Source organism: Lepidochelys kempii, chromosome 8, assembly GCF_965140265.1.
Source record: "Lepidochelys kempii isolate rLepKem1 chromosome 8, rLepKem1.hap2, whole genome shotgun sequence".
Classification (NCBI taxonomy): Eukaryota; Metazoa; Chordata; order Testudines; family Cheloniidae; genus Lepidochelys; species Lepidochelys kempii.
In genome coordinates, this window is record NC_133263.1 from 75,870,507 (window position 1) to 75,895,428 (window position 24,922).

Consider the following 24,922-nt stretch of genomic DNA (forward strand, 5'->3'; position numbering starts at 1 on the left):
TTTTGTTCATAGCTATGGAAGTACTGGTTAAAGGCTACAGTAAACAACACTATATGTAAAAGATTACTTTAGTATTAGAAAAAAGCTTTAGTTATTCAGAGTGAAAGGAAAGTTCAGTTTTGGAACATGAAACAAATGTTTAAATCCATTTTGTCCTGAGCTACTTGCATGGTTTTAATAATTTTTTGTGCTCATTTTGAAAAAATAAGTGTTTTCAGTTCTCTGTTTTTTTGTGTACTCTGTCAAATTGTTGGTTAAAGAATGTGATCACCACTTGGTGGCAGTACTTGGCTTCAAAAGGAAAACGGCCTTAATTCTCTTTAAAATTACAGATTAGAGGATACAGGAATTGCATTAATTTTATTTTAAAATAGGAAAGAATGGCAATGTGTTCAGAAATGCAAGAGACTTTTATTTAACGTAAATAAAAGCTTTTAATTGTTATGTCCCAAAGACCGTTTTATGGAGAAGTTAGTTAGAATGTTTAAAATGTATAATTAAAGGGACGTGATTTTTTTTTTAAGTGTTAACTTTGGGCAATGTTTAACTGTAAAGCTAAAGAACTGGTGTGCGCCCTTCATTGTGTAATAACCTATTAATTTACTTTGTTTTGGGGATGGTGTACTTAAAGGAATTCTACCCTACTGTAATTTTGCTACTAACATGATGACATTTCCCTAAATGTACAATGTTTTCCTCTGTTTATCAGCTAATCACCTAAGGAATCTTTAGTCTTATGATCACTTGTTCATTTACAGTATTTCTTTTAGTTTTCATTCAGTCACTTCAATTGAAATAGCATAACTTATTTAATATTTTGGAGATGATGGCTCCAGACAGTGGGACAAGGAAGGAAGAAAGAAAAGGCTGAGAATTTTACTGGAAGAGAAGAATAGACAGCAAAAAAAAAAAAAGTCAATACCAAACATTTTTGTTTGAAATGCAAATACTTAATAAAATGGAATTTTAATGATAAAAAGTCACTTGTAGCCAAAATACTGATCTGTCTGTCAGTTACTCTAGACATAAGTGAAATAAAAAATATTTGAAGGCTGAATGAAAGGAGCCAGGTGATAATGAGGAAAGGAAAACCTAGATGATAAGATATCAAGGTTTTAGATTTTTAAAGAAAGAGGATGCTTCAGCATCTGAAATTAACGTGAAGGAAAGGAATTGATCTAGGTAGAGGGGAGCATAAGAGAAAGGTTTGGAGGAGAAATGAAGTGTACAAGTAAGAGTTATGAAGGGTGGAAGTCAAAATTGACCAGAATGATTCATGGTCTGGAAAATCTTACCGTGGGAGACTTAAGGAGCTTGGTCTATGTAGGGTATTGAAGAGATATTTGAGACAACTTGATCATGCTAAGTACTTCAAAAGAGGGAAGATGTCTGATACGAGAGAGCTCTAGCAGTCAGACATAACAAGATCCAGTGGCACAAAGTTGAAGTCGGACAAATTCCAACTGGAAAGAAGATATAAATTTTAAATAAGGATTATTAACCAACAGTTTAAGGATTGTGATAAATTCTCCATTCCTTGGAATATTTAAATAAAGACTGAATAAGACATTCTAGGAGATATGCTCTAGTTCAACCACAAGTTATTCGGCTCAATACAGGAATAATTGGGTGAAATTCTACTGTCTGTGTTTAGATGTGGGGTGGGATCAGACTAAATTGTGATTGTCCCTTTTGGCCTGAAAAGTCTATATGTCTATGAAATAATAGTGAAGAGAACAAGAGTTTATCTTGAGAAAGTGTTACAGTTGATGAAGGTGAGAACTAAACATAAACACAAACAAGCCCCAAACCATTTGAGAATTATCAGCTTTTGGTTGGGTGTGGGTTGAGGTGGAAAATAAATTTTTAAATAGACTAAACATTTTTGCTACATAGAAGATAATTCTCCTTTATTCTCTGTGTGCCATTGATATAGAACATTTGAAGCTGCTTCATAATTAAATAATAATTACAATATTTTTCAAAAATCCACCTGCTGTATAAAAAAGTCTGGATTTTCAAAAGCACTCCACCTCCCCAGTTTGAACCAGTATTTCAGGAGAAGGGTTAGGCCAGATTTTTCAGAAGTGTTCAATTCCTATTTTTTTTCAGTGGGCACTGCTGGGTGCTGAAAATGCTTGGAAATCTGGCCCTTATTGTAAATACTGAAGACATAATGTTTCTGTTCTGCCAGTCGGATGTCATTTTTGTTAAAAGTAGTGCTACTTAACATTCGAATGCACGTGAAAGCAGGAGGCGGCTTTCACAATTCTCTAACATTCTTAGTGTCAGCAGTACTTAGATGTATTTTGTTCACATCTTTGTGTTTTAATATTAGACTATAACTCTCGAAACCTTCAGCCTATCTGTTAACCATTTGGTAACTTCATTTGTTTGTGGGACACATCATCCTCTACACAAGAAAGTTCATGAGTTTCCATGTAATTTCAGCAGGGATCATTGAGAAACTAGACATTTTGGCAGCTGGATAGAGAAGATTTGGGGCTTTTAGCACTCAGAGTCGTTTGAGTTGCTGGGATAAACATATTAACTGGATGTTTCTACTGAAATGATCAGCAGTGACAGTTAAAAATGTTGACCTTTGATTCTGAAATAGAATGAGGAGGTTGAATCATTGGAGGTTTTTAAGAACAGGTTAGAGAAGCATTTCAAGGATGTCTAGGTTTACTTGGCCCTGCCTCAACACAGGAGGATGAACTTGATGGGTCCTTGAGGTCCCTTCCAGCCCTACGCTTCTGTGATTATAATACAATACCCCATAATGCTGAATGGGGGCAGTTCTTCTCTATCTTAAATACATTGCTTCAGACTGCCTGAAAACTGAGGAAGGCAACACTACATAATTTATATTCATTTCATTTTTGGAAGGTTTGTCAAGGAGTGAGTTCTGCAGCATATTCAGTGGCAATGAAATACACAGGAAAATGCTCTAAAAAGCTTGTTTTCACCTTAATTAGTGTTGCTCCATAATAATGGGGCCCTTTTTTTCTAACTTTTAAAAAAATATCCTGGGCTGTGCAGCTGTCAACCCAAATATGTTATTTTTAGATTAAGGAATTTAAAAAAAAAAAGCCCAAACAAACAAAACTGAATGGGAGGACTGAAGTAGGAGATACATAAATCAGCCACCCTGACGCTTCGATATCCATATTGTTTGGTACTGCACTGCAGCATGCTCTCATTTTTTAAGTGTAAGGCCTGGAAGAATCAGAAGTATGAGATGGTAGAAGAATGCAGTGGGTAGGATTCCAGTGTAGTGTCAACTGAGGTAGTAAGTCAATGATATAATAGAAGATGCAGAGTAAGAAAGATTAGGATAGGTACTTAACTTTTCTTGGTGACTGAGATTTCCACTGAGGCTTTCTGTCGTGCTTGGCCTGACATCTGACAAGAGCACATGGACCAGAACAGAGTATCAGGCTGGCCAACAGGTCTACACGAGCAAGCTTACAAAGATCACTCATGTAGCTACTCTATGCCAACAGGAGAGAACTCTCTCATTGACATAATAAAACCACCTCCACGAGCAGCTGTAGCTATAGTCCGCGGGAGAAACTCTCCCGCCAGCATAGCACTGTGCACACTACCACTTGCGCTGGTGAAATTTATGTAAGTCAGGAGAGTGGGTTTTTTTCACACCCCTGAGCAACATAAGTTTTGCCAACATAAGTGGTAGTGTAGACATGGCATAAGTGAAGGGACATTAGGGAGAGAGCACTGAAACACAGCAGCTGGAAGAATGGCTGGGATATACTGTGTCCTGGAAAATAGCACTTTATTTTAGGACCAAAAAAATCAAACTAAAATGTGTATCCCCTCTCCACCAGTTCTCCCCCAAATGCATATAACCTCTCTGACCTTAGAGAGTCTGTATGGTCTTGAACACTGTATTATGCGTGTTCGGAGTATACTGTTTTCTTGAGAGAACTTGAGTTCTTAATTTCTTTTGCTGGTGTGTGGTGGTGATCAGTTGCTGACAAATACCACATAAAAATCCATCTCTCATTGGTAATTTAAAAAAATAATAATCTGAGGAATGGAAGCTTTGTATAACATATGGACTTTGTGTTCTGTAATCTATTAATGTGGCTTTTAAATCATTGAAATTTATACTAAACGGATGTCTCTGCAATAGTAAATGAAACTCTAAAACTGAGTATGTAATAAGCAAAAACTTAACAGCTTTAATGAGTGTTGAATCACAGCTAGAGGAAACTGCTGGTTATTTGCCACTGCAAAAATATATTCATTTTAAAGATAGTCATGTGACAAAGGTGCATACTAAACAAGTTTCAGTGCAGACAAGCAAATTTCCTGTTTCTGGAGTTTCACTATTCTAAACTGAATCCATAGTGTTGATTAGCTTGAGGCTCTCTTACCTTTTACAAATAATTTGATTTTCTTAATGGGGCATACATAATACATGCTTAAGTTGAAAAGAATTCATTCTTTTTAGAGTAAAACTTTAAAGGCTCTGACTTCGTTGAGAGTTTGCTGGAGAAAATTTAAAGCAATTGTACTTATTGTGAAAAAGCTGCTTTAGCTGTACTTAACAGCTAGATTTTCAGGCTTTTAGAAGTAGTTTTCTATGTTACAGCTAATTTGGTTACCAATTTAAGGTCCCAACAGGATGGGGATATGTTCTTAAGTATTACCAATCCTAAGCATTCAAATATCAAGATTTTCATGCAGTCCAACTACTGGGGTTTTAAGAAAATCACCAAATACTGAGACTTGTGGTATAACCATGAGTTTACAACACTGTCTCTTACTACTTATTTATGAATAAGGACCAAAAGTCAATTTTTTCTTTGTAAGACAAAATACTCCAAGGTTTCTAAAGAAACAGCTTCTCATATGCTTTAATTAAAAATGCTTTCAAAAATGGTATTTCCAGACCTCTATCTTGCCGTTTATAGATGCACTCATTCCTCTTGCATTGATTGCTGTATGCATGGGCTGCTTAGAAAATTCAATGATTCAAATATGATCTTCCAGTCCTTAGTGAGAATTAGGCTATGTCTACACTGTAGTTTATGTCAGCATAACGTATGTCGCTCAGGGGTGTGAATAAATCACCCCCGTGAGTGACGTAAGTTACACCGACATAAGCAGCATGTGGACAATGCTAATTTGGCTGGAGAGCTTCTCCTGCCGACATAGCTACCGCTGCTCACAGGAGCTGGAATAGTGAAGCTTCCAGGAGCTCTCTTCCGTCGGCTTAAAGTGGTTACATTAGAGAGCTTACAGCAGCACAGCTGTATCGGTATAGCTAAGCAGCTGTAAACTCTCTAGTGCAGTAGCTTTAGTGAAGTTCCACTGCCATTGATACACTCGTTGGCAATCTCAGTAGAGTCATCAAGCACTGAATACATGTGGACACCTGATGGTCCCTCATAGAACAGAATTGAACACTCTGGGGGCTTGGGTCAGCTTGCGCTGTTGCCATCCAAGCTGTAGTAAAATAGGAATTCAGATTACAGTGTTGTCAATCAGGCATCTTTCATAGGTACTAAACTCACTATAAAAGTCTTACCGTTCATAATGAAATCATATGATCTTTTTAATATCCCAATGGGTTCCTGATCCGTGACTACTGCTCCTACGTGCTAGGGTAATACAAATAATGATACATGAAATAGTATTTTAACAGTACATTTTTGCCATATGCATAATGTGCTACTTTTGAAATTGAGATTTCACTTTCATTACTAGTTTATCTTATTTAAATACTTTAATTTTAAAATGATGCACAGGGAAAAATTCATGGGGCTTTTTATTTATCTAATCAATCGTTGCTTCCAAAATTTAAAAGAAGGGTATTATCAGGGATCTTGAATTCATATGCTTTGGCTTCTATAAGTGTAAGATAAGCATGCTTCAGCTCTGACCTATGATGAACCTGCGTTCCTTCAGGGTAATAGATGGTAAAAAAATCTCACAATCCCATCTTCAGTCAGAAATGAACTTTCAGAAATTTATTTTTGACAAATGGTTCAATTCTTTCACTTTCAGAAGAAAATATGTGCTAGTATTCTGATAAGTGCGTTTGAGGAAGCAATTTCATTATAGGCACCTATTTTCCGGTACTTAAAACTTTCTGAACAAATAATTATGCTTTGGGCATGAAATTTCTCATGTATATTCTCACTGAAAGGTGAATTTCTTTTGTTGTTTGATTGGTTAGTAAAAAGCCATTTTGTCATTCCTGAAAGATCTGAGCCTGAGGATATGGTGTATTTTACCAGTTCAGAAACTTGGAGGCGGGGGTTGGCACTCTATCGCTTTTTCTATGTTTCTTAAACTGTCTGACTTTTAATGCTTTCTGTCTTGTTCAAAGGATTTTGGTTACCAAATCACAGTTAGTTGCAGTCTCCTCTCCTTCCCCAACCCCTTCTTTGGCCAAGGCAGAATCTGTTCCTTTTCCGTAAGGTGGGGATGATATTTGTACCTCACAAGAGTGTTGTCTTAATGCATTGTCTATCTGAAAAGTGCTTTGAGATTATCATTTTCTATTAACTTAATACATTAAGATGTGATGCTTTTGTTGCAGAATTAGATACGAAGATGACATACTTCAGAAATAGTTTCGGTAGAAATTTGGATCATCATGCAGTCAAATATGGTATAAATTAATTTGCCTGATTGGTCATCTTTAACCTTAATTACTTAGAAGACTCTGTTGTACTTAAATATAATGTGATAGTCTGTATATCACCAGATATGAAGGAGTGTATATTCAAGTAAATGCATTTGGTATGCTTATCTGAATCTGAGATCACACATCCAGAAGTGGGCTGGATATATTCTGATTGTTGGATGGAGGTGTAAATTGCACTTCTCCACGCTAGCAAGGCCCACTGCACTTCAGTGAGAATTAACACCTATTGAGGATAAACATTATTTCTACCTTGGACCTTGGGAGGAGTCCAGAGGTCAGGAGCAGTTTGAATTTTGGTCATGGTTTGACCAGGGCCAGCTTTATTTTGTGCTTGGTGTCTAATCTCACAAGCTCTGCTAATTGAGGCAGTCATGGTAGTGTACGGAATTGACACATTTCCTGGCTGCCATGCCAAAACCCCTGCACTGACTGTACTACCCACTTTGTGGGCTGTGATCACCCCCAGTATATCTCCAATAGAAGGAATAGTATGAACACTTTGCGTCTCTATAGCCTCCTCTCTGGCAGACATTTTGCCTCCAGAAAGCCAGAATATGTCTTAAGGACTCAAGTTACAACCACTATACTACAAGATTTCAGAGTCACTCGGTGTTAACAGATCAGTTGTCCCAGTTGAATGACTTGAACAATTATCCATTTTCCTTCTTTCTGCGGCTGTGTTGCTTCTAGAGCACTTTCAACCCTTGCTGACTCAAGGAGCCAGATACAAGGACTTGGATTCTGCTCTCTGACTTGAGTAGTGCCACACCAGACCATCCGGAAAACTTAATTTTAGCACTTCATTATAGTGGTAGTTAAGTTGGAATTGTTTCCAAACGAGTAATCATAATTGGTTCAAAACTCTACCCATGTGAATTTATAAAAACAAATGAAAAACACGTAGAGAAGGTCTGAATGATCTTTAGGAACACTCCTTTGTGTCAGATGATGCATTTTAGTAAGTATACTCAAAACACTCGATCCATGTAAATATCAGGAAGAACCATTGGCACGCCGTTTTTTTTCTTTCCTTTTAAAAAGAGAGCTTTGTTAAGGGCTTAAAGGAGTCTTCCTCCATTACTCTTTTATTAAATGTTGTAGAATGCTCTGTGTGTGTTTAATTAAATTCAACATGAGTAGCCAAGGGAGAAGAGGGCCAGACCATGTGCTAAACAAAGTCACATCTGCATTTACTGGAATTCTGTAAATTGTGGGTTTCTGAACAAAGCAAGCCCATAAACAGTGGAGATGGTATGATCCATCGTGCTATGCCATGAGTATGGGAGCACACTCTCAACAATCTGCTTTGTAAGTACAAGCAGAAAAGGGGGAAAAGCACTGTGAAGCCTTACATAAGGAGCAATAAATTAGAGAAATCTGGTTCTCTGCCTTTAGAGCAGTCAGAATTGCTCTAAAAGGCAGAGAACCAGAACTGCTAAACTGTTCCTTCAAAAGCACCAGTTAAAACTTATAATCAGTTATATATCCAACAGTTACATATATTGTTATATATCCAACGATATGAATACCCAGAATTGCTAGCATCCAAAAAATGCACTTAAAGTCAAGTGATTTTGTTCTTGCTTTACACCATTTGAATGTTTTGCTGGGTGACTGGCTGGCTTCTGCTAACATTGTTGGTGACTGGTGGAGCAGGCTGTCTCCCTCCAGGCTGACTGTTGGCAAGTTAATACCAATTTCTCATCATCTCTGTTTCTTTCTATGCCCTTTCATTTTTTAAAAGGTCTTAAACTTTCAGTCTTGTTCCAAACCAGTGCTTGAACATGGTATGGCAATTAGCTTCATTGAAACAACCCCCCTCAAACAATATGAGTTCTTACGTGCTCAGCTATAATAATATGAAGTAATGACTCTTGTTTGCATAAGTTTAACATTCTTTTTCCCTGTTGTCTCAAATTTTACTTTGATTGAGATGGTACGTTGGCCAGAGAGAGAAAATATAAAACCCAAAAAATCAACCCCAAAATCGTGCATCTTTTCTTCCTCTCTTCTCTCCTGTATTTTTTCGTTTTTCCTATCTTATCTTTTTAATTTCATTCTCTGAGTAATAAGTTCTTGCCTGCTGTGATTCTTCCTTCTTCCCCAGTTCTCCTGTATGCTTTTTTCTTTAGGAAAAAATAGCTTCCAGACTAGAACAGCGTCTCTTGGTCATTCTTTCTCTTCTCTCACCCATCATCTTTACTTTTCTGTCTTCATTGATGGTCTTCAGGCTTATGCTTTCTGGCTGCATATGGCCCCTCTTCTGACTGCGGTCCTGTCTGATCCCAGAACCAAAGAGCCAGCAGACTAAATTTTCTGTTTCTGCCCTTCCTTTCTTGAAAAGCTGTTCTTTGGCTCTACCATCTTGTCTCCCAGTCATATAGGGGTTCTGTGTGTGTGAGAGACCGTTTCTGTATGTAAAATTATGCATTTTAGTAAGTACATTCAAAATAAACAGTTGATATAAATATTAGGTAGTAGTCTTTTTTCTTCAAGGCTTCACTCTTGGGTGACAACAGAGGCACAAGCGAAAACTTGGTGCAGAATTTTAAGTGCCTTTCCTGTTGCTAAATGGTGGATCCATATTTCCTGTGAAAAGATTGTGCATGTGTCTGTTTAAAAAAACAACAACAGTGTGCTGGGTTTATATAGGATTAAAACTGTGCTGACAGGCTTGTTTTCTCTCTTTGATATTGTATAAACAGGATGAATAAAATTAGCTCACCTTTAAATTGGCTCAGTTTTGGGGGCCACCTACTTTCCAGTGTCCCTTTTAATCAGGGTTTCAGAAAATAACAAACAAACCCTATGGCCTTATTAAACATGTCTAATGTTAATGTCACTTTAAGATGCATGGTTTTATCTCATTTAAGTTTGTACTTGTAGCTTTTGCATGAAAATTTATATTAGCTGTGGGAAAGCATTTTATGCTCTTTATGAATTTGGTTAAATCCTGTTGTTCTGACTTTCAGCTCCAGTGTGTTTTTGAGTATGTTGCAAATGCCTGTAAAATAGAGGGGTTATAACAGAAATTGACAAGCCTCTAACTATAACGGTGCTAGCAGGCAACAGTACAATATATTTAGCTCTGTAGTGAGCTAGCCAGGAAGGAGAGCAATATTATAATTCGGTGTGTGACAGTATTACATGGCAAAGGTTGTCATTATGAAATAAGTACTCAAGAAATATTAACCTACTTGTAATAAATACAATTAATAATGTACATAAAAGAATGGAATTAAGTTAATTTTCTATCAAAAAGAATTATTAATGAACAGAAAGTGGACAGCATAGATTTGATGACAGGAAGGTTGCATCTAATCTGAATTACTGAGTGACCTAGGAAGCTTGCTCAGAGGGATTACAGAATAATTATGTTAATATGCAATTATCACCTCATTTCTTCTGTACTAACCTCAAGATGTAGTGTAGTAAGGGTGTTATAGCAAGTGCTGATAGTTTGCAAAAATACTGATGTTTGAGATTTCTGAGACAATAAGATTAGCTTGAGGCATTTAAGTGATGATCTGTCATCTTGAAGACAGATCTGACCTTTGCACTTTTTTTTTTAAAGGCTTATAGTATCTAGCTACAGGCAGTTATAGCTGCAGAACTCATTAGGATTTTTCAGAAAATGAGATGTTTTATGTTAAATATTGCAAACAAGATATTTAAGAAGAGTTAGTGGTTTTATTATTTTTTTAAATGTCCATTTATAAATAAAGTAGGGGGGGACAAATTGTTTTGGTTAGCTAAGCAATGGGACATATTCTACTCTTGACTACACTGGTGTAAATCTTGAGTAACTCAATACAATAAATAGTTGTGGTGGTGTAAATCTGGAGTAACATTGCTACTAGCAGCAGAGTTATTCCAGACTTCTACTGATGTAACTGAATTTGGCCCAGTACTTATATACAGTTGGATGATAGCACTACTGTAGTAATTTATCAATATTTATTAGCCAGATATTGTAGGTATATATTGTGTAAGCTCTTTGAGGCAGGGACTGTGTCATTCTGTGTTTGTAAAATACTACCATATTTTAGGCATTGCTGCAATCTAAATGACTTGTTATACAAGATTTTAGCCAGAAGTTGTACCTTTTTTAAAAAAAAAATTGAAATTAGCTCAGCTCTCTATCTTAGAAAAAGAGAGACAATGCTTAACATGAGGGAGAGGGGGCGAAATACTGTATACATTCAGCATTTGCAAAGGAATAGGTGACTTAAATCCTGACACATTAAAGTGGCTAGTACTGTGCAAGTACAGTAAGTATATTTACAGGTTACTACTGTGCCTTTGGATCAGTTTGTATTGTTTATATGCTTTCGTGGTACAGTGTACAGCATGAAGTTTTTAAAGGTGTGTGCTATGAATGCATGTTAAGAATAATACACAATCTTGGCTAAATCGTAATTGCTCTATTGATGCATCTAATTTTGAAAGTGCCTTGGATCAGATTACACTTCAGTAGGTCACTGTTCTTCTTGAGGTTCAAACATAAACATCCTCTTAAAAATAAGGACATTCAAAGTCCGGTATAAAACACTCTTAAAACCATCTAGCCCTGCGTATTGTTTTATTGCATCCGTTTCAGGATATCAGAGTGGGTGATTGTATGTTGTAGTATTCAAGTACAGTCCAATAGGTTTAAGTATTGAATTTCAGCCTCAAATCTTCGCCTGCCAATACACTCACAAAAAGACATTTAAAATCATTGCAAACATAGTTACTTCATCCTTTGGTGCCAGCTAATTGGCACCAACACTTTGTTCATAGGTGGGAGAATGCTACAACTAGCTTAAAATGATCTGATACATCTTAGTGTTGGAGTAGTATGCATTGGGGGCCTGATCCAAAGCCTGCTGAAGTCTGTGGAAAGACTCTTATCAATTTTGATCGAGCCCTCTCTGACTCATTATCAATCTTCATAAACCTATAACACCTGAAGTAATTTATGAAAAATAAAAATATCTGATATAATTAAACTGTTGTTCATCATGGCATTAAAATAAATTTCTAGCTGGAGGTGGTTGGATTGTAATATTTCCATGTTCCATAATTTTAATAAAATTAAATACTCCCTATAGATTACTAAAGTCTTTATGCATTTACAATTTCACGTGTGCAACAGTATGGTTTTGTGTCTTCATCTGAACTTGTGGAAAGTTTTCATGAAGCCATTTTTGATAATGAGGATTGCAATCTCCAAGCAGACATGATATTCTCAGTTTGCCACCCTGCTGTTCTGGGGGTACCAATGAAGTTGCTTTAAATGGGAAGCGTCTGTTCTTTCTCTGAGCCCCTAACACCAGAACAGATGGGTGGAACATGGAACATGGAAGGTTTTACTTCAAGAGGTGGTAACAGTGAAGCCACTCATTAACACTGAATTTACCACTTCGTTAGCAACATTGCTTCCTGTTGAGAAAAACTAATATAGGCTCTCAAATTGACTGAGCATACGTTTGTCTACCTCTGTGAATATAATAAGATGAGAAAAATACAAATCTTTTCAGCATAAATAACTTTAAAAGATGAAATCTCTAAACTCTATTTCAGAATGGTTGAATAACCTGATATGATTGAGAGTTCAATATTTTACACTTACTCCATGAGAAAATGGACAGGGAAACTGTGGTGCATCCTTAGTTTGCTTCTCTTTTAACTGACATTTGCACTACTGCTTTGTAGTACATGTTTGTGCTACCCATTTTTAACTTGTGTATGTGATGTAAAGACTCCTGCTGGGTGCTGCATTATCGCCATTTTAGGGTGATAACATTGAATATGATCTTATTATAAGTCTTTTAATTACTGTGGAAATTTGCTAATCTCAACATATAATAGAATTTTGAAAATTGGAGAAATGGAAGGATTAAAAATTGATGTTTTGTCTCGTTAAGTTTACTTAAGGATATGGCATAAATCCATTTAAACTAGATTTGTCTTACCTGTTTAAATGATGTGTCATTAAAGTATACTTTATGTATTTGTGACTGCACACTGCTATGAGTAATGCTATATTACTTATTGAATTGTTCTGAATATTGATACAGTGAAGAAAAGCTTTTGCTATATATTGCTTGTAATGGAAAGCATTATACAACCGTACTTGTATTATCTTTTCTTCTTCACGCTCTTCAGCCCAGTTTAGTTTTTATAAGGTGGTACAGAATAACTACGCGAGGAAAATAAGATCGTAAAAAAGCGTTGTTGGGGGGAGAGGGACAAAATTAAGTGTAGCTTGGTAAATCTGTGCTTTTCCTTCTCGGTAAATTGGCTCCAATATAAGTAGCATAGCAGCTGCTTTTCCATGAGGCCTGGCATTTGATGGCTTTGTGTCAGAAGGAGGAGATTGTCTTTAGAGTGAACTATAAAGGATTAAAAAAAAAAAAAAAAAGACAGCATGGGTCCATTTTACTACTTTTTGATTTGTTAATAAGATGAAAGTGTGCTTTCTTTAACTTACTGCTTGATTTTTATTTTTAATTTTAATTTTAGGAAAAAGGGATGTCAAGTGTGGTCTTCTCTGGTTTTGTTGAAGGACCACTGGGAGGAGCCAGGGATGTTTGTTGTGACGCTTTAATTGAAGGAGACTAGGTGATGACTTTAACAGAGGCTTTCTTTATTCAAAATGTTAATTAATAATTGAAGTTAAATATGTGTTAACAACAAACAGATAACAAAGATCAAAATTTTCAAAAGTGCTTAGTGATTTGGGCTACCTCAAGTTTTGGGTGCCTAGTTTGATACACCTTTAAAATTCTCTCTCCCTTTCAGTTGCTTAACTTTCACTGTTTGTACCCTTGAGATGTCATATTACACCTGCTCTCCAGTTGGCAGAGTGTTCCATTCTAAATGGGGCTGGAAATTCTAATGTTAAACCAAGCAGAAGAAAAAATATTTTTGGAGTTGAGGAGGGAGGGTGCGGAGGAAGGAGGGAAAAAATTTTCAGGCCAACTTTACATAGCATAAGGAAGTAGTGAAAGACTGACACCCAACTTCTCCTCTCTCTTGCAAGACACATTTAAATTCATTAATTGATTCAAATAACCCAAGTCTGTCTATATACTCAGTGTGCTTTGCCATGTTTACATCAATGCTCATAGACTAGAAATTAGGTTTTTGTTTTCTTCTTTCTGGTACTGGGATGTTCCTTGACCACCAGAACAAAGGTTTTAATAAGTTGTTCCATAGTAAGTGTCGGGTCTGTTGTGGCAAATACCTTGAAGTGGGTGATGCTTTCAGATACAGAACAAGCTCTCTTGATTAACTCTGCAGATGCTAAAGGAAGTGTTTGACTTTTCTGATGATGCAAGTTCATTGAAATGATTCTAACATAGTGATCTTGGAAGTCTTTATTCTTTTCCAACTGTAGTTTTGTGTCTGAAACCATTAATGTGTAGATTACAATGTTTATAGTAAACAGCTAAAGATGAACTCTCCGTTGGCTTTGTAATCCACATTAATGTACTTATAAATTGTATTTTCAGTATTTTTTGTTAATAATTCTTTCCTGCCCTTTTTACCTGCATGATCATTTTTTAATTGGGAGATTAAATGTTGTATAAATAGATGACTGGCGGACAATTTGGCACAGAGGGAGATCCTTTTTTCTGTTTTTAAAAAATAAATACTAGCAAATATCCTCACTGAGCACTGTTGCTCTTACTTTATTTTAAAGTTGGTGTTGATTTAATTAAGATCTAACCATTGAAAACTACACACTGAATATAATAGAAAATTTCTGTAAATTGACAAGTGCAAAGCCAATGAAATTTGTAAGGTGTGCAAACCCAAGAGATATGGAACAAGGTATTTAGGCCCTGATTCTGCAACCACTTTACTACTGTGAGTAGTTCTACTGGAAACAGTGGAACTACTCCCCATAGTAAAGTTAAGAATGTGTGTTTGCAGGATTGGGGGCCTTAAAAGTTCTGCTGGTGTTAAGCTGCACAAGCCAGTTAGTTCCAGTTTCCACCATATTTTCCCTTTTAAACAAATACAAACTGTAGGACATTAGAAGGGGGAAATGGTGTTAAGGATGCAAGATCAGGTTGTAAGCACTTTTGGAAATTCCACAAATTAAGGTTACTGTCTGCCCATTGCAAATACATAGGAAATACTGTTTCTTTTCCTTGGAAAATGTTAATGTATATCAAAAAGTATACAGGCTGTGTAATGTGGCTAAGTTAATATTGTTATCTCAAACTTAACTTTTTGAACTTTCAGTTTGTTTTTAATGCTTTATCTTGCAACCTTAACATTGCACAAATTAGGGGGAGAGGTGCATTGGATTCATTTTATTTTTCAAGTTAATTCAGAAAACAGTCTGCCCTGAATCTCCCAAATGAACTGTTTTTAACACAGTCAAACTGATTTTTCAGCTTTAAACAGCCAATCATAATACAGTACATTGCTGCAGAAATAATATCAATTTAAAGCTGCTTTTATCAGCTATTTCTCTGAATGTCTAACTACTGTGTTTCTTTTTATTTTTAGTATAAATGTGCTTAATAGACAGACCAGCAATATGGATGATTCAAAGATAAATACTGAGATTACTGGTGCTAGAGAAGGACTTCTAGATGACAGCAATTTCATCTCTGACGGGAAAAGTGGCATTCCTAAACCACAAGAGTGTGAAACATCTTTTCAGAAAAACAATATATTGACTCTGCCGGAAGAGCTGTCAAGGGACAGATCCGAAAAAGCCTTAAGTGGAGGCCAGAAGTCTCTATTTATACATACTGGTGCTCCTACTGTTTCTACTGAAAACTTTAGCTTGCCTAAAGGAACTGCTGTTAATGGACCAGTTTCACACTCCACCTTAACTAAAACTTCCATTATGAATAAAAGTAGTGTTTCATTAACCACTGGACAACCTGTGGGTCATACAGATTCCTGCTCAACTTTGCCAGTGGTGCATGATCTCCAGCTGCCTGCAAAGAGTACAACACAGAAATCAAGTCAACACCAAGTGTTATTTTTGTTACCTGATGTAGCACAGGCTAAGAACCTGACTCATTCCATTAAAAATCTACCTACCTCTGCTTCAGTTGGTTGTGATACACAGAAATCTATAGGAAATAGTGTGAAATCAGATAGCACTTTAATAAGCCAAGTAGAAGTATGTGAGGATAGCAGTTTACTAGTAGACGATGATTGTGTCAATACATTAACAGGAATTTCCTCAGGTACAGGTAGTTTCAGATCAGGAAATGATACAAACTGGGATCCACAAAAAGAGTTCATACAGTTTCTTATGACAAATGAAGAAACAATAGAGAAGTCTCCAGTTCACTGTAAAGTAGGTCTAGAGAAAAAGAGAAAAAGAAAAATGGATGTTAGCAAGATAACACGTTATACAGAGGATTGTTTTAATGATACAGATTATATTCCCAGTAAATCAAAATTACTAAATGTTGACTATTTAGAGCAGAGTGAGGATCTAGAAGTAGTAGAACCACAGAAATATGCATTAACAAAAGTGAAGCCTGAATCGACAGATGAGGAGTTAGAAGCTGTTGATGCTATCCAACAATTGATTTATAGTCCCACTAACAAATGTGCAGAAGATTCTTCTCCAGTTCACACTAGCACTTTTCTTTCTAGTACTTTAAAAAACAAATGTGAACAGAATGATTCAGAATCACCATCTACTTTTAGTACGGATGAGCCATCATTTTATCCTTGTACAAAGTGCAATGTGAATTTTAGGGAGAAGAAACACTTGCATAGGCATATGATGTATCATTTGGATGGGAATAGTCACTTCCGTCATCTCAATGTCCCAAGGCCCTATGCATGTAGGGAATGTGGACGGACATTTCGAGATCGTAATTCACTTCTTAAGCACATGATAATTCACCAGGAAAGAAGGCAGAAACTGATGGAAGAAATCCGGGAGTTGAAAGAACTTCAGGATGAGGGTAGAAGTGCACGATTACAGTGTCCACAATGTGTATTTGGTACCAATTGTCCCAAAACATTTGTGCAACATGCTAAAACCCATGAAAAGGATAAAAGATATTACTGTTGTGAGGAATGCAATTTCATGGCTGTGACAGAAAATGAACTGGAATGCCATAGAGGGATTGCTCATGGAGCAGTAGTGAAGTGTTCAATTATCAGTAGTGATATGTCCCAGAGAAAAACACAGAAAAAGACTTCAGTGAAAGATCCATATATAGGGTCATCAAAAAAATCAACCACATATATGTGCAAGATGTGTCCATTTACTACATCAGCCAGAAGCATTTTAAAAAAACACATGGAATACTTGCATCCAACATCGTGCATTGATCCGTTTGGTAGCCACCTTAGATTAGAAAAAAGAAAAAGCAGCATAATTGAAGAACCTTTAGATTTTGGAAGCAGAACTAAACAATTGATCAAACAATCATCTACATTTCCAAAGAATTCTGTTCTAAAGCAAGATGTAAAAAGATCGTTTGGCTCAGCTTCGCAATCCAGTAACTTTGCGAAACTTCACAAGAGACCCCACAGGATACAGAAGGCTCGGAAAAGCGTTTCACAGTCAGCTGTAAGTGTGTGCAATCAAAACTCTACAAACAAGACTATTTTGATTAAAAATAGCATTGACCAAAAACCTAAATATTTCCATCAAGCAGCAAAACAAAAAGCTAGTGTCAAAACAAGCAATAATTATTTATATAGGCACAAATATGAAAACTACAGGATGATTAAAAAATCTAGTGATCCTTATCCTTTACATTTTAAAAAGGAAGAGTCCAGCTCTGTTAGTTCTTTACATTTATTTTCATCATCAAATAGTCCCCATAATAATTGTTTTATCATGGATTCTCATAATCTTGATTCCAAAAGGCCAGAAGGCTATAAAGACCATAGGCGTGTAGCTGTAAAAAAAGTGGTTAAAGAGTCTAAGAGGGAAGGCTCTGTTACAGGAGATGATTTGGATTGCTATCCAGATTTTCTACATAAAATGACTGTTGTTGTTTTACAGAAACTTAACTCTGCTGAAAAAAAAGACAGCTATGAAACGGAGGATGAAAGTTCATGGGATAATGTTGAACTATGTGATTACACTGCACAGTCTATGGAGGATGAATCTTACAGTGATATTAATCAGGATCATGTAAACCTATTCCCTTTATTCAAAGGTAAAATGGAGGATCAAGAAGCTGGTGATAAATCCTCTCTTCATTATGAGCAGAATGATGGTTTTTATTTTGAGTATTATGAAGATGCAGAGAGTAGTAACTTTCTGCATGAATTACATGATCCTCAAAATTTAGAAAATGTAGGAACAGCATTGCCAAAGCATAACTCAGTTTTCCATTGGACTGATTTATCACTTGAGAAGAAGTCCTGTCCATACTGTCCAGCAACATTTGAAACAGGAGTTGGATTGTCTAATCATGTCCGTGGGCATCTTCACAGAGCTGGATTAAGCTATGAAGCCCGCCATGTTGTTTCACCGGAGCAGATAGCGACAAGTGACAAAATGCAGCATTTCAAGAGAACTGGAACAGGAACCCCTGTTAAGCGAGTTAGAAAAGGTACTATTTTTTAATTTGGGTGTGCAGTGGGGGGTAGAGGTCTGTTCATAATGGTCTGTTCATCATAAAAGAGGGTGAATCATGTTTTCTTGCCTTTAAAAAAGGTGGCTTCTTGTACTCATATTTAAAAGTTTATAGCGTTAAGTACAGTTAAGGTGTTCAAAAATGTTTGGAAAATTGATAAATCATTATTTTTTCTTTTTAGCTATTGAGAAATCTGAAACGTCTTCTGAACACACATGCCAACTCTGTGGAGGTTGGTTTGATACGAAAATTGGATTGTCTAATCATGTGCGAGGACACCTGAAAAGGCTTGGCAAAACCAAGTGGGATGCACATAAGTCTCCAATCTGCGTTCTAAATGAGATGATGCAAAATGAAGAAAAATATGAAAAAATCCTAAAAGCATTGAACAGTCGCCGTATTATTCCCAGACCATTTGTCGCTCAGAAACTTGCTTCAAATGATGACTTTTTATCTCAAAATGTTATACCTCTTGAAGCATACCATAATGGCCTAAAGACTGAAGATATTTCAGTGTCTGCATCGGAGGAAGAAGGTCTGAGTTTCCTAAATGAATGTGATGAAACAAAAACAGTACTACATGATGGAAAAAAAAATCAGTCACTTACACTGATAGAACTTCTGAAAAATAAAAGGTTAGGAGAAGAAAGGAATCCTGATATCTCTCCTCAAAAGATCCATAATCAAACTGCAAGAAAGAGGTTTGTTCAGAAATGTGTTCTTCCATTAAATGAAGACAGTCCATTGATGTATCAGCCACAAAGGATGGACTTGACTATGCAGTCAGGTAAGAGGCTGTTTATAGCTGTCTAACTATGCTTCCAAAGAATTTTCATTTATTAGAAAAGGTATTGCAGTGTAGAATATTTTTCCTAGAACATAGTTAATTTAACTCTTGTTTCCTTTGCAAAGTACTGAGGGGAAAGAGAGTGCAATAAACTTCTAGTGTAACTTGCCCAGCATTAATGTTCATCAGCACTAAATTCTCTTGCACAAAATATCGTTCTTTTTTGACATGTGGTTGGGGTGTGATTTAAAAGGAGCCAGAAAATAAGCAACTTTTGATAGCAAAATATGCTGCTCCTCAACAAAAATAGTTGAAGTAGCTGGGTGCAACCCGTAGACCGCCCAGAGAGTAATCTAACTTGTGCAGAAGTAGCATTTACCCAAGCTGACAGAACTATTCTCTGTGTTACAAAGGCATACTATTTCCAAACTATGAACTACTATTGAATAATTTCAACATTTTAGGCAAACATGCTTCTTCAGCATAAATGAATGCATGTTTGTTGTATAATTGTGGCTGATGTGGGAACCTGCTGTTCTCCTTTTAGCCCTGTCGATGCTGGGAGAAGAACTGTGCTAGTTACAGCTCTGTTTGAACACGGTGGTTGCCAGCAGGGTTCTAACGCATAATCCCTGACTGTTGCGGGCAAAGATTTTATTTTTTTTCTTTGAGAACTGTGCTAATAAAACAATTCTGTAATTTTTGACTACTTGCTAGATAGTCTCTAGCCCTGTTTTAGAATGATGTTCTTAACGCAACTCTTGCAAAAAAAAAAAAAAAATCTGTTTCTATTGGTCAGGGAAACTACTAGTATTCTTTGATAACAGAATTATAGCTAGTATGTTTCTGCTCCTAGTTTGGACACTGCTTTCTGGTACTGCAATATCCTAGATACTGAAGTACAGGATCATATTTTATTCCCGGAACAGTTTTTGGTTTTCCTGGTTCTCTTGCCAATATTCCAGTGCATTACAGCATACCTGGCAGCGCTCTGTGCTTGGTCACCGGTATGTTTGCCTTGCTAAAAAATAACTTGCCTGTGCAGTAAAATCTGTCTTACGGGACCACACAATTGTCTGACAAAAATCAGTTTCTTAACAAAGGTGACTTTCTAATTTGGCGTAACAAAGGTGGAACAGAATTATATTCAATACATTTGGGTATTTTTGGTGGTCACTTCAAACAGGAAGTTGCCTAATAAGGGAAGTGTCTCTTTGACAGATTTCACTATATTTGGAAAAACATACTGAAGTATAGCTTGCCAAATTGAATACATTTACTTCTGAATGTTAGGTGGTATCTATTTGGCTGTACTGAAAAATCAAGTGAAAATGAACATATACTTGCATAATACTAATAGTTAGAAACAAAGCCCTTAAGCTAGCTGTGGCTAAGATAATAGAATTTGACAAGTTACTCGCTATGACTGTTGAGTTAAAAAGAAAATAAAATCTCTGTAACCATAAGTTATTCCAAATATCTTTAATACAATTTCAATTTAAAAAATTGTCTACCAATCAGGTATTCTTTTTCTGTAATTTTCCTGAAAAGCAGTCTTTCTTCTGTGGGCTGCTGGATAATAGGATTCTATCCTGCATACAGAAGTTGTCCAACATAATAGCTCTAGACATTTTTAAACTAACATATTTTAAGCTTTCTATAATATTAGTTGACATAATTGACCGAGATAATGTATTTTTGACAAAGGGAAGGGAAGCTCTTTGATGTGTATCACAGTAAATTTGAGAAGAAACCAATTATAATGGTTTCTTTGTCTGGTAAGTGAGGAGTTTAGTATTGTTTCACTATGTTTTCTTTCCTGTGATAAATAAGATGTTAGTTTGTTGATCATTTATTTAGCACAAAGATTTTAGCAAAAAACTTCAAATCATTAACTTTCATTATTGATTGCGCATCCAAAGTAATGAACATAAAATGCACTGAATAAAATGTTTTGTCTAACAGCTGTTCAGTGGTGTGTTTTACCACCTTTTCTCCCAGCCTTCATCAGCAGCCTAATTTAGTAGTGAGCCTTTTACAGTCTTGTGGGTAAAACACTTTAATTACCACTTCATCAACTAGACTTTTTAATTCTCTTTATTGGGAATGTTGCAGGCTTTGAAACTTCTCAACAGAATTGTGCTATTCAAATCACAGGATTGTATTTTGGGGTTAGGAAATGATCTGCATACTGTGGAGATCTGCAGGAAAGTGATAATAGGTGTTAAATCCAGAGAAGCTTGGGGGTTCAAGGTTTACCCCCCTTTTCTTTTAAAATACATGGTTTGGCTCTAAACGCTACATGCAAAACTAATAATGGTTAATTTGGATCCTTCTAATATACTGAACGATTGCATCAATGCAGTGAATATATTTTAAACATCTTTATTACAGAAAACTTTTTACAACGCTTTGAGAATTTCATTTTTTGAAGAGAGAACTGGATTATAGTTTTCTTTTGAATGATAGGTATGCCTGTGAAGCTTAGAACGTGTGTGCATTGCAATACGACGTTTACAAGTGCTGTTAGTCTGTCCAACCACTTACGCGCTTATGCACGAAAGAAGAGTGCTGGACTTTTGACTGGGACAGGTATGTTTTGTTACAGATGTAAAAGCAAGTTTGTGTATGATGCATTTTCCTCATCAGACTGCACAAACTTATATGTTAATCCAAATGAATTTTGACGCTTTCTCTGGTAAACAAGTTGAATTAAGAGATTGAACTTCAGCAACTTGTAAACATATAGGTGTTGCTGTTGTCCATTTTTCATGTTTGTTTTTCATTCTTACTCACTCATTTTGGTCCAGCATTTCAGGTATGTAAACAAAGCTGCAAGCTGAGCAACTTTCATTCTTCACCCCAAAATCAAAATAGCTATTTGTTTTTTATGAAAGGGATATGACAGCTTTAAAAAATCATGCCTGTCCAAACACTTTTTACCTACTTACTATTACAAATAACCCCTAAGAGTACTACAATTGAAATAGATGAGCGAAAAATAACTAATTTTTCAGTCTCTGCATCTGACAGCACTTTGTGTATAGTCAGTTTCATGGTTTTCTCTGTTCGTGTTGGTGGTTCACAAAGCGAAAATAATTTGGTAGTGGTACTATGGGGTGAGTGTTGTACTGTCCTGACACTACTTTTAACTCATTCATATTAAAATAAACTAGATTTCAGGTTGGTGTCCCTTACCATTTTATGTTGTGATCTGGAATAATATCCGAGAGCCTGATTCTGCAGCTGGCTCTCTGCAGGCAACCCCTTGTGGCCACATGAAGTATCACTGAAGTCAATGTGATCTGAATCTGTATGGTCTACAGTAGGAGGCAGAGTGAGGGTTGGGGAGCAGAAGGGGAAGATGATATGGCAATTGGGAGGTGGAGAGCCTGAAATAAACATACTAGGTAACTGGGGAGGGCAACTGTCTGTCACTACATAAAGAAGAAACAAGCACAGGAAAAAGTAAACTTTGGTAAAAGTAGTATTCCATTTTCTTTGCCACAGATCTTGCTAGTTATATGAAGTACAAGTCATATGTAAAGCAGGAGTGTCAAACTTTCTGTGAAGAGGGCCAAGATACGTTTTTAATTCTAGTCTGTTGGCAGAGTCTATGAAGGTTGGGTTGTGTGTTACCCTTGATTCACAGTGGATCTCCCACTGATAACAATGGGAGGTTTGAACAAAGACTGCATGATAGAATCTGGCCCTTACATAGTAATTAACTTTGTTGTTAAGGTTACTATTTGCAGTGTCACTCAGTGGGGAAAAGATGATGCACAGGGCTTTGTTACCATCACTGCTGTTTTTGAGGTTTTGGACTCTTTGCTAGTGCTTTTATTCAATTTATGCACACAGTTATGATAATTGTGCAAGATAGGTGCACAATTGCATATGTAAGTTATTGGAAATTATTACTTTTAAAATACTTTCATTAAACTTAAAAGTTAACAGAGGAAGCACTGTGACCTAGTGTGTAGAGCACTGGTCTGTGGCTCAGGAGACCTAAATTTGGTAACACATTGAGCAGGTCATTCTGTAAAACGGAGTTTTCCAACTGTAAAATGGAGATGATGCTAACTTAATAAAGTCCTTTGAGATTACTTATGAAAAAAGCTAGGTGGTATTATTCTTATTATTTATAATATAACACACCTCTGAGATTGAGGGCAGATCATGTTTTTTAGAGCTGTTTCAGGCTATCTGCAAATTTACATTGATAATTCTGTGAGTATTTCTTTATTTACATTTGCCCATTTGGAAGTTTTTCTTCTCATCTGGAAGAGCTAGAAACTTAATTTTTAACTTCAGAATTTGAATCTGGTCACAGAGAGCAGATAAATACATTAAACCAGCTAGAGGAAGTCCATGGGTTGGGTGTATCAAAAATAATGTATAGGAGGACTAAATTATGTTAGAATACATAATCAGTATTTAGTATTTCTTTCATCCCTAGTAACTGATGCTAGAATGCTACTAGTTTTCACTAGTGACTGGGAGACCCTTTGCAAATTAGTGAGTTTTGTCAATTGGCAAGTGAATAAACAAAGCAAGGATAATGGATCACAAAATGTACTTTAAAAATTGTGGTTTTAATTATTTGATAATTCATAGTGTACCAGTAAATCTACTACGCTGTAATACATTGTGTAGCATGTGGGCTTAGTGATATAATACCACACTACAAGCACGGTGCTCTTACTATTTTTCTGAGAAGTGAGAAGATATGGCTCTGTGTGAGTGCAGGTCTTACTGAACATCTCCCATATTAGGAAGATCCAAGTTCTTCTTGTCTTGTTAGATGAAGATGACTATGTTTTAGAGAAATTATTATATAGGGTCTTCAGCCCTGAAATTTATTGATCTCAGGTTCTAAACTGTGTAGAGGCATTGAGTATCTAGTAATTTTTCCTATTTTAAAAAAGCCCTGAACTTACTCTTTTACTTCCTTACATCTTTGTAAAGAAATATTAGTCAGAGAAATTCTTTATTAGTTCAGTACTTGTCCCAGCTCCTTGCTCTAATTACATAATTGTATGCATACATGATTGCTGTAATTCTTATGTGATGTGGCAATTATTATGGGAACTGTTTATACTTTGCTATTCAATAAAATAAATAGAATCATCTATGCAAGTCAGTGAAGCAGAAATGAAAGCTTTCCCAGGGCTGCGTTAGCTTAAGTATCCTCCTTTTAGACAATTAATGTTTTTCCCACTACTTTGACTATGCGTGTTTTCAGTATTAACTATTACAACATTACTTTTCTAGTAGATTCAATGCTGTTTCACAACCAGTAACTTACGGGGTATGTAACCAAATTTTGCATGCTGAGAAAATACAGGAGCCGCCATGTGTTATGATTTAACAAGAAAAAAAATGAAATGTAGCTGCCAATATTCGAAAAATAGTTCAAGGAACAAATCTTCAAGCAAGGCCAAGATTTGCTAGGCCATTGGCTATGATAAGTGTAGTGTGTAATTGCAACCTTAATTTATGCAATATGGGTCCGCTGTTCACTGTAATTATATGCATAAATGACCATTTGCGTGCACAGTTAACCAATTTGCTTGTGAAATTCCACATCTAATTTTGGAAGTCTGGTTCCAGAAGTTAGTGCAAGTTTTCAGGCTGTACAACACAGATTTGCATGATTGTTTTACTCCCCCATGCCCAACAGACACCATGCTTCTACCTATTTTGGTGAAAGGGTTAGTGGACTGCTGTACACTTCTGGTGTTTTGCAGAGCAGATGAGAGATTTTCTCTTTCACTGTGTCACTTTAAGGACAGACCTCTCCACCATCTTCAAAATACATCTTTCCCCACTTGGTTTTTCCCTATTAAGGTCTTGTATTCCAGAGTCCCTAATTTCTCT

The 24,922-nt window shown here is 36.2% G+C and overlaps 1 protein-coding gene across 15 annotated transcripts in view; it reads left to right on the top strand.

Annotated features, from left to right (window-relative positions):
- ZNF644 (zinc finger protein 644) overlaps positions 1–24,922 on the top strand; it is a 77,397-nt gene that overhangs the window by 43,316 nt on the left and 9,159 nt on the right. For 4 of the 15 annotated variants that reach the window (XM_073357102.1, XM_073357101.1, XM_073357100.1 and 1 more), the window contains 4 exons: positions 13,190–13,288; positions 15,191–18,231; positions 18,437–19,042; positions 21,512–21,634. The exons of 2 other annotated variants lie outside the window; for them this stretch is intronic. In XM_073357102.1, the coding sequence (XP_073213203.1) occupies positions 15,222–18,231; positions 18,437–19,042; positions 21,512–21,634 (3,739 nt within the window). In that variant the 5' untranslated portion in view covers positions 13,190–13,288; positions 15,191–15,221. Of the gene's footprint in view, positions 1–5,124; positions 6,647–6,666; positions 13,289–15,190; positions 18,232–18,436; positions 19,043–21,436; positions 21,635–24,922 lie in introns of those variants that run through there. 9 more of the 15 variants (XM_073357095.1, XM_073357103.1, XM_073357105.1 and 6 more) reach the window with 6 other exon arrangements.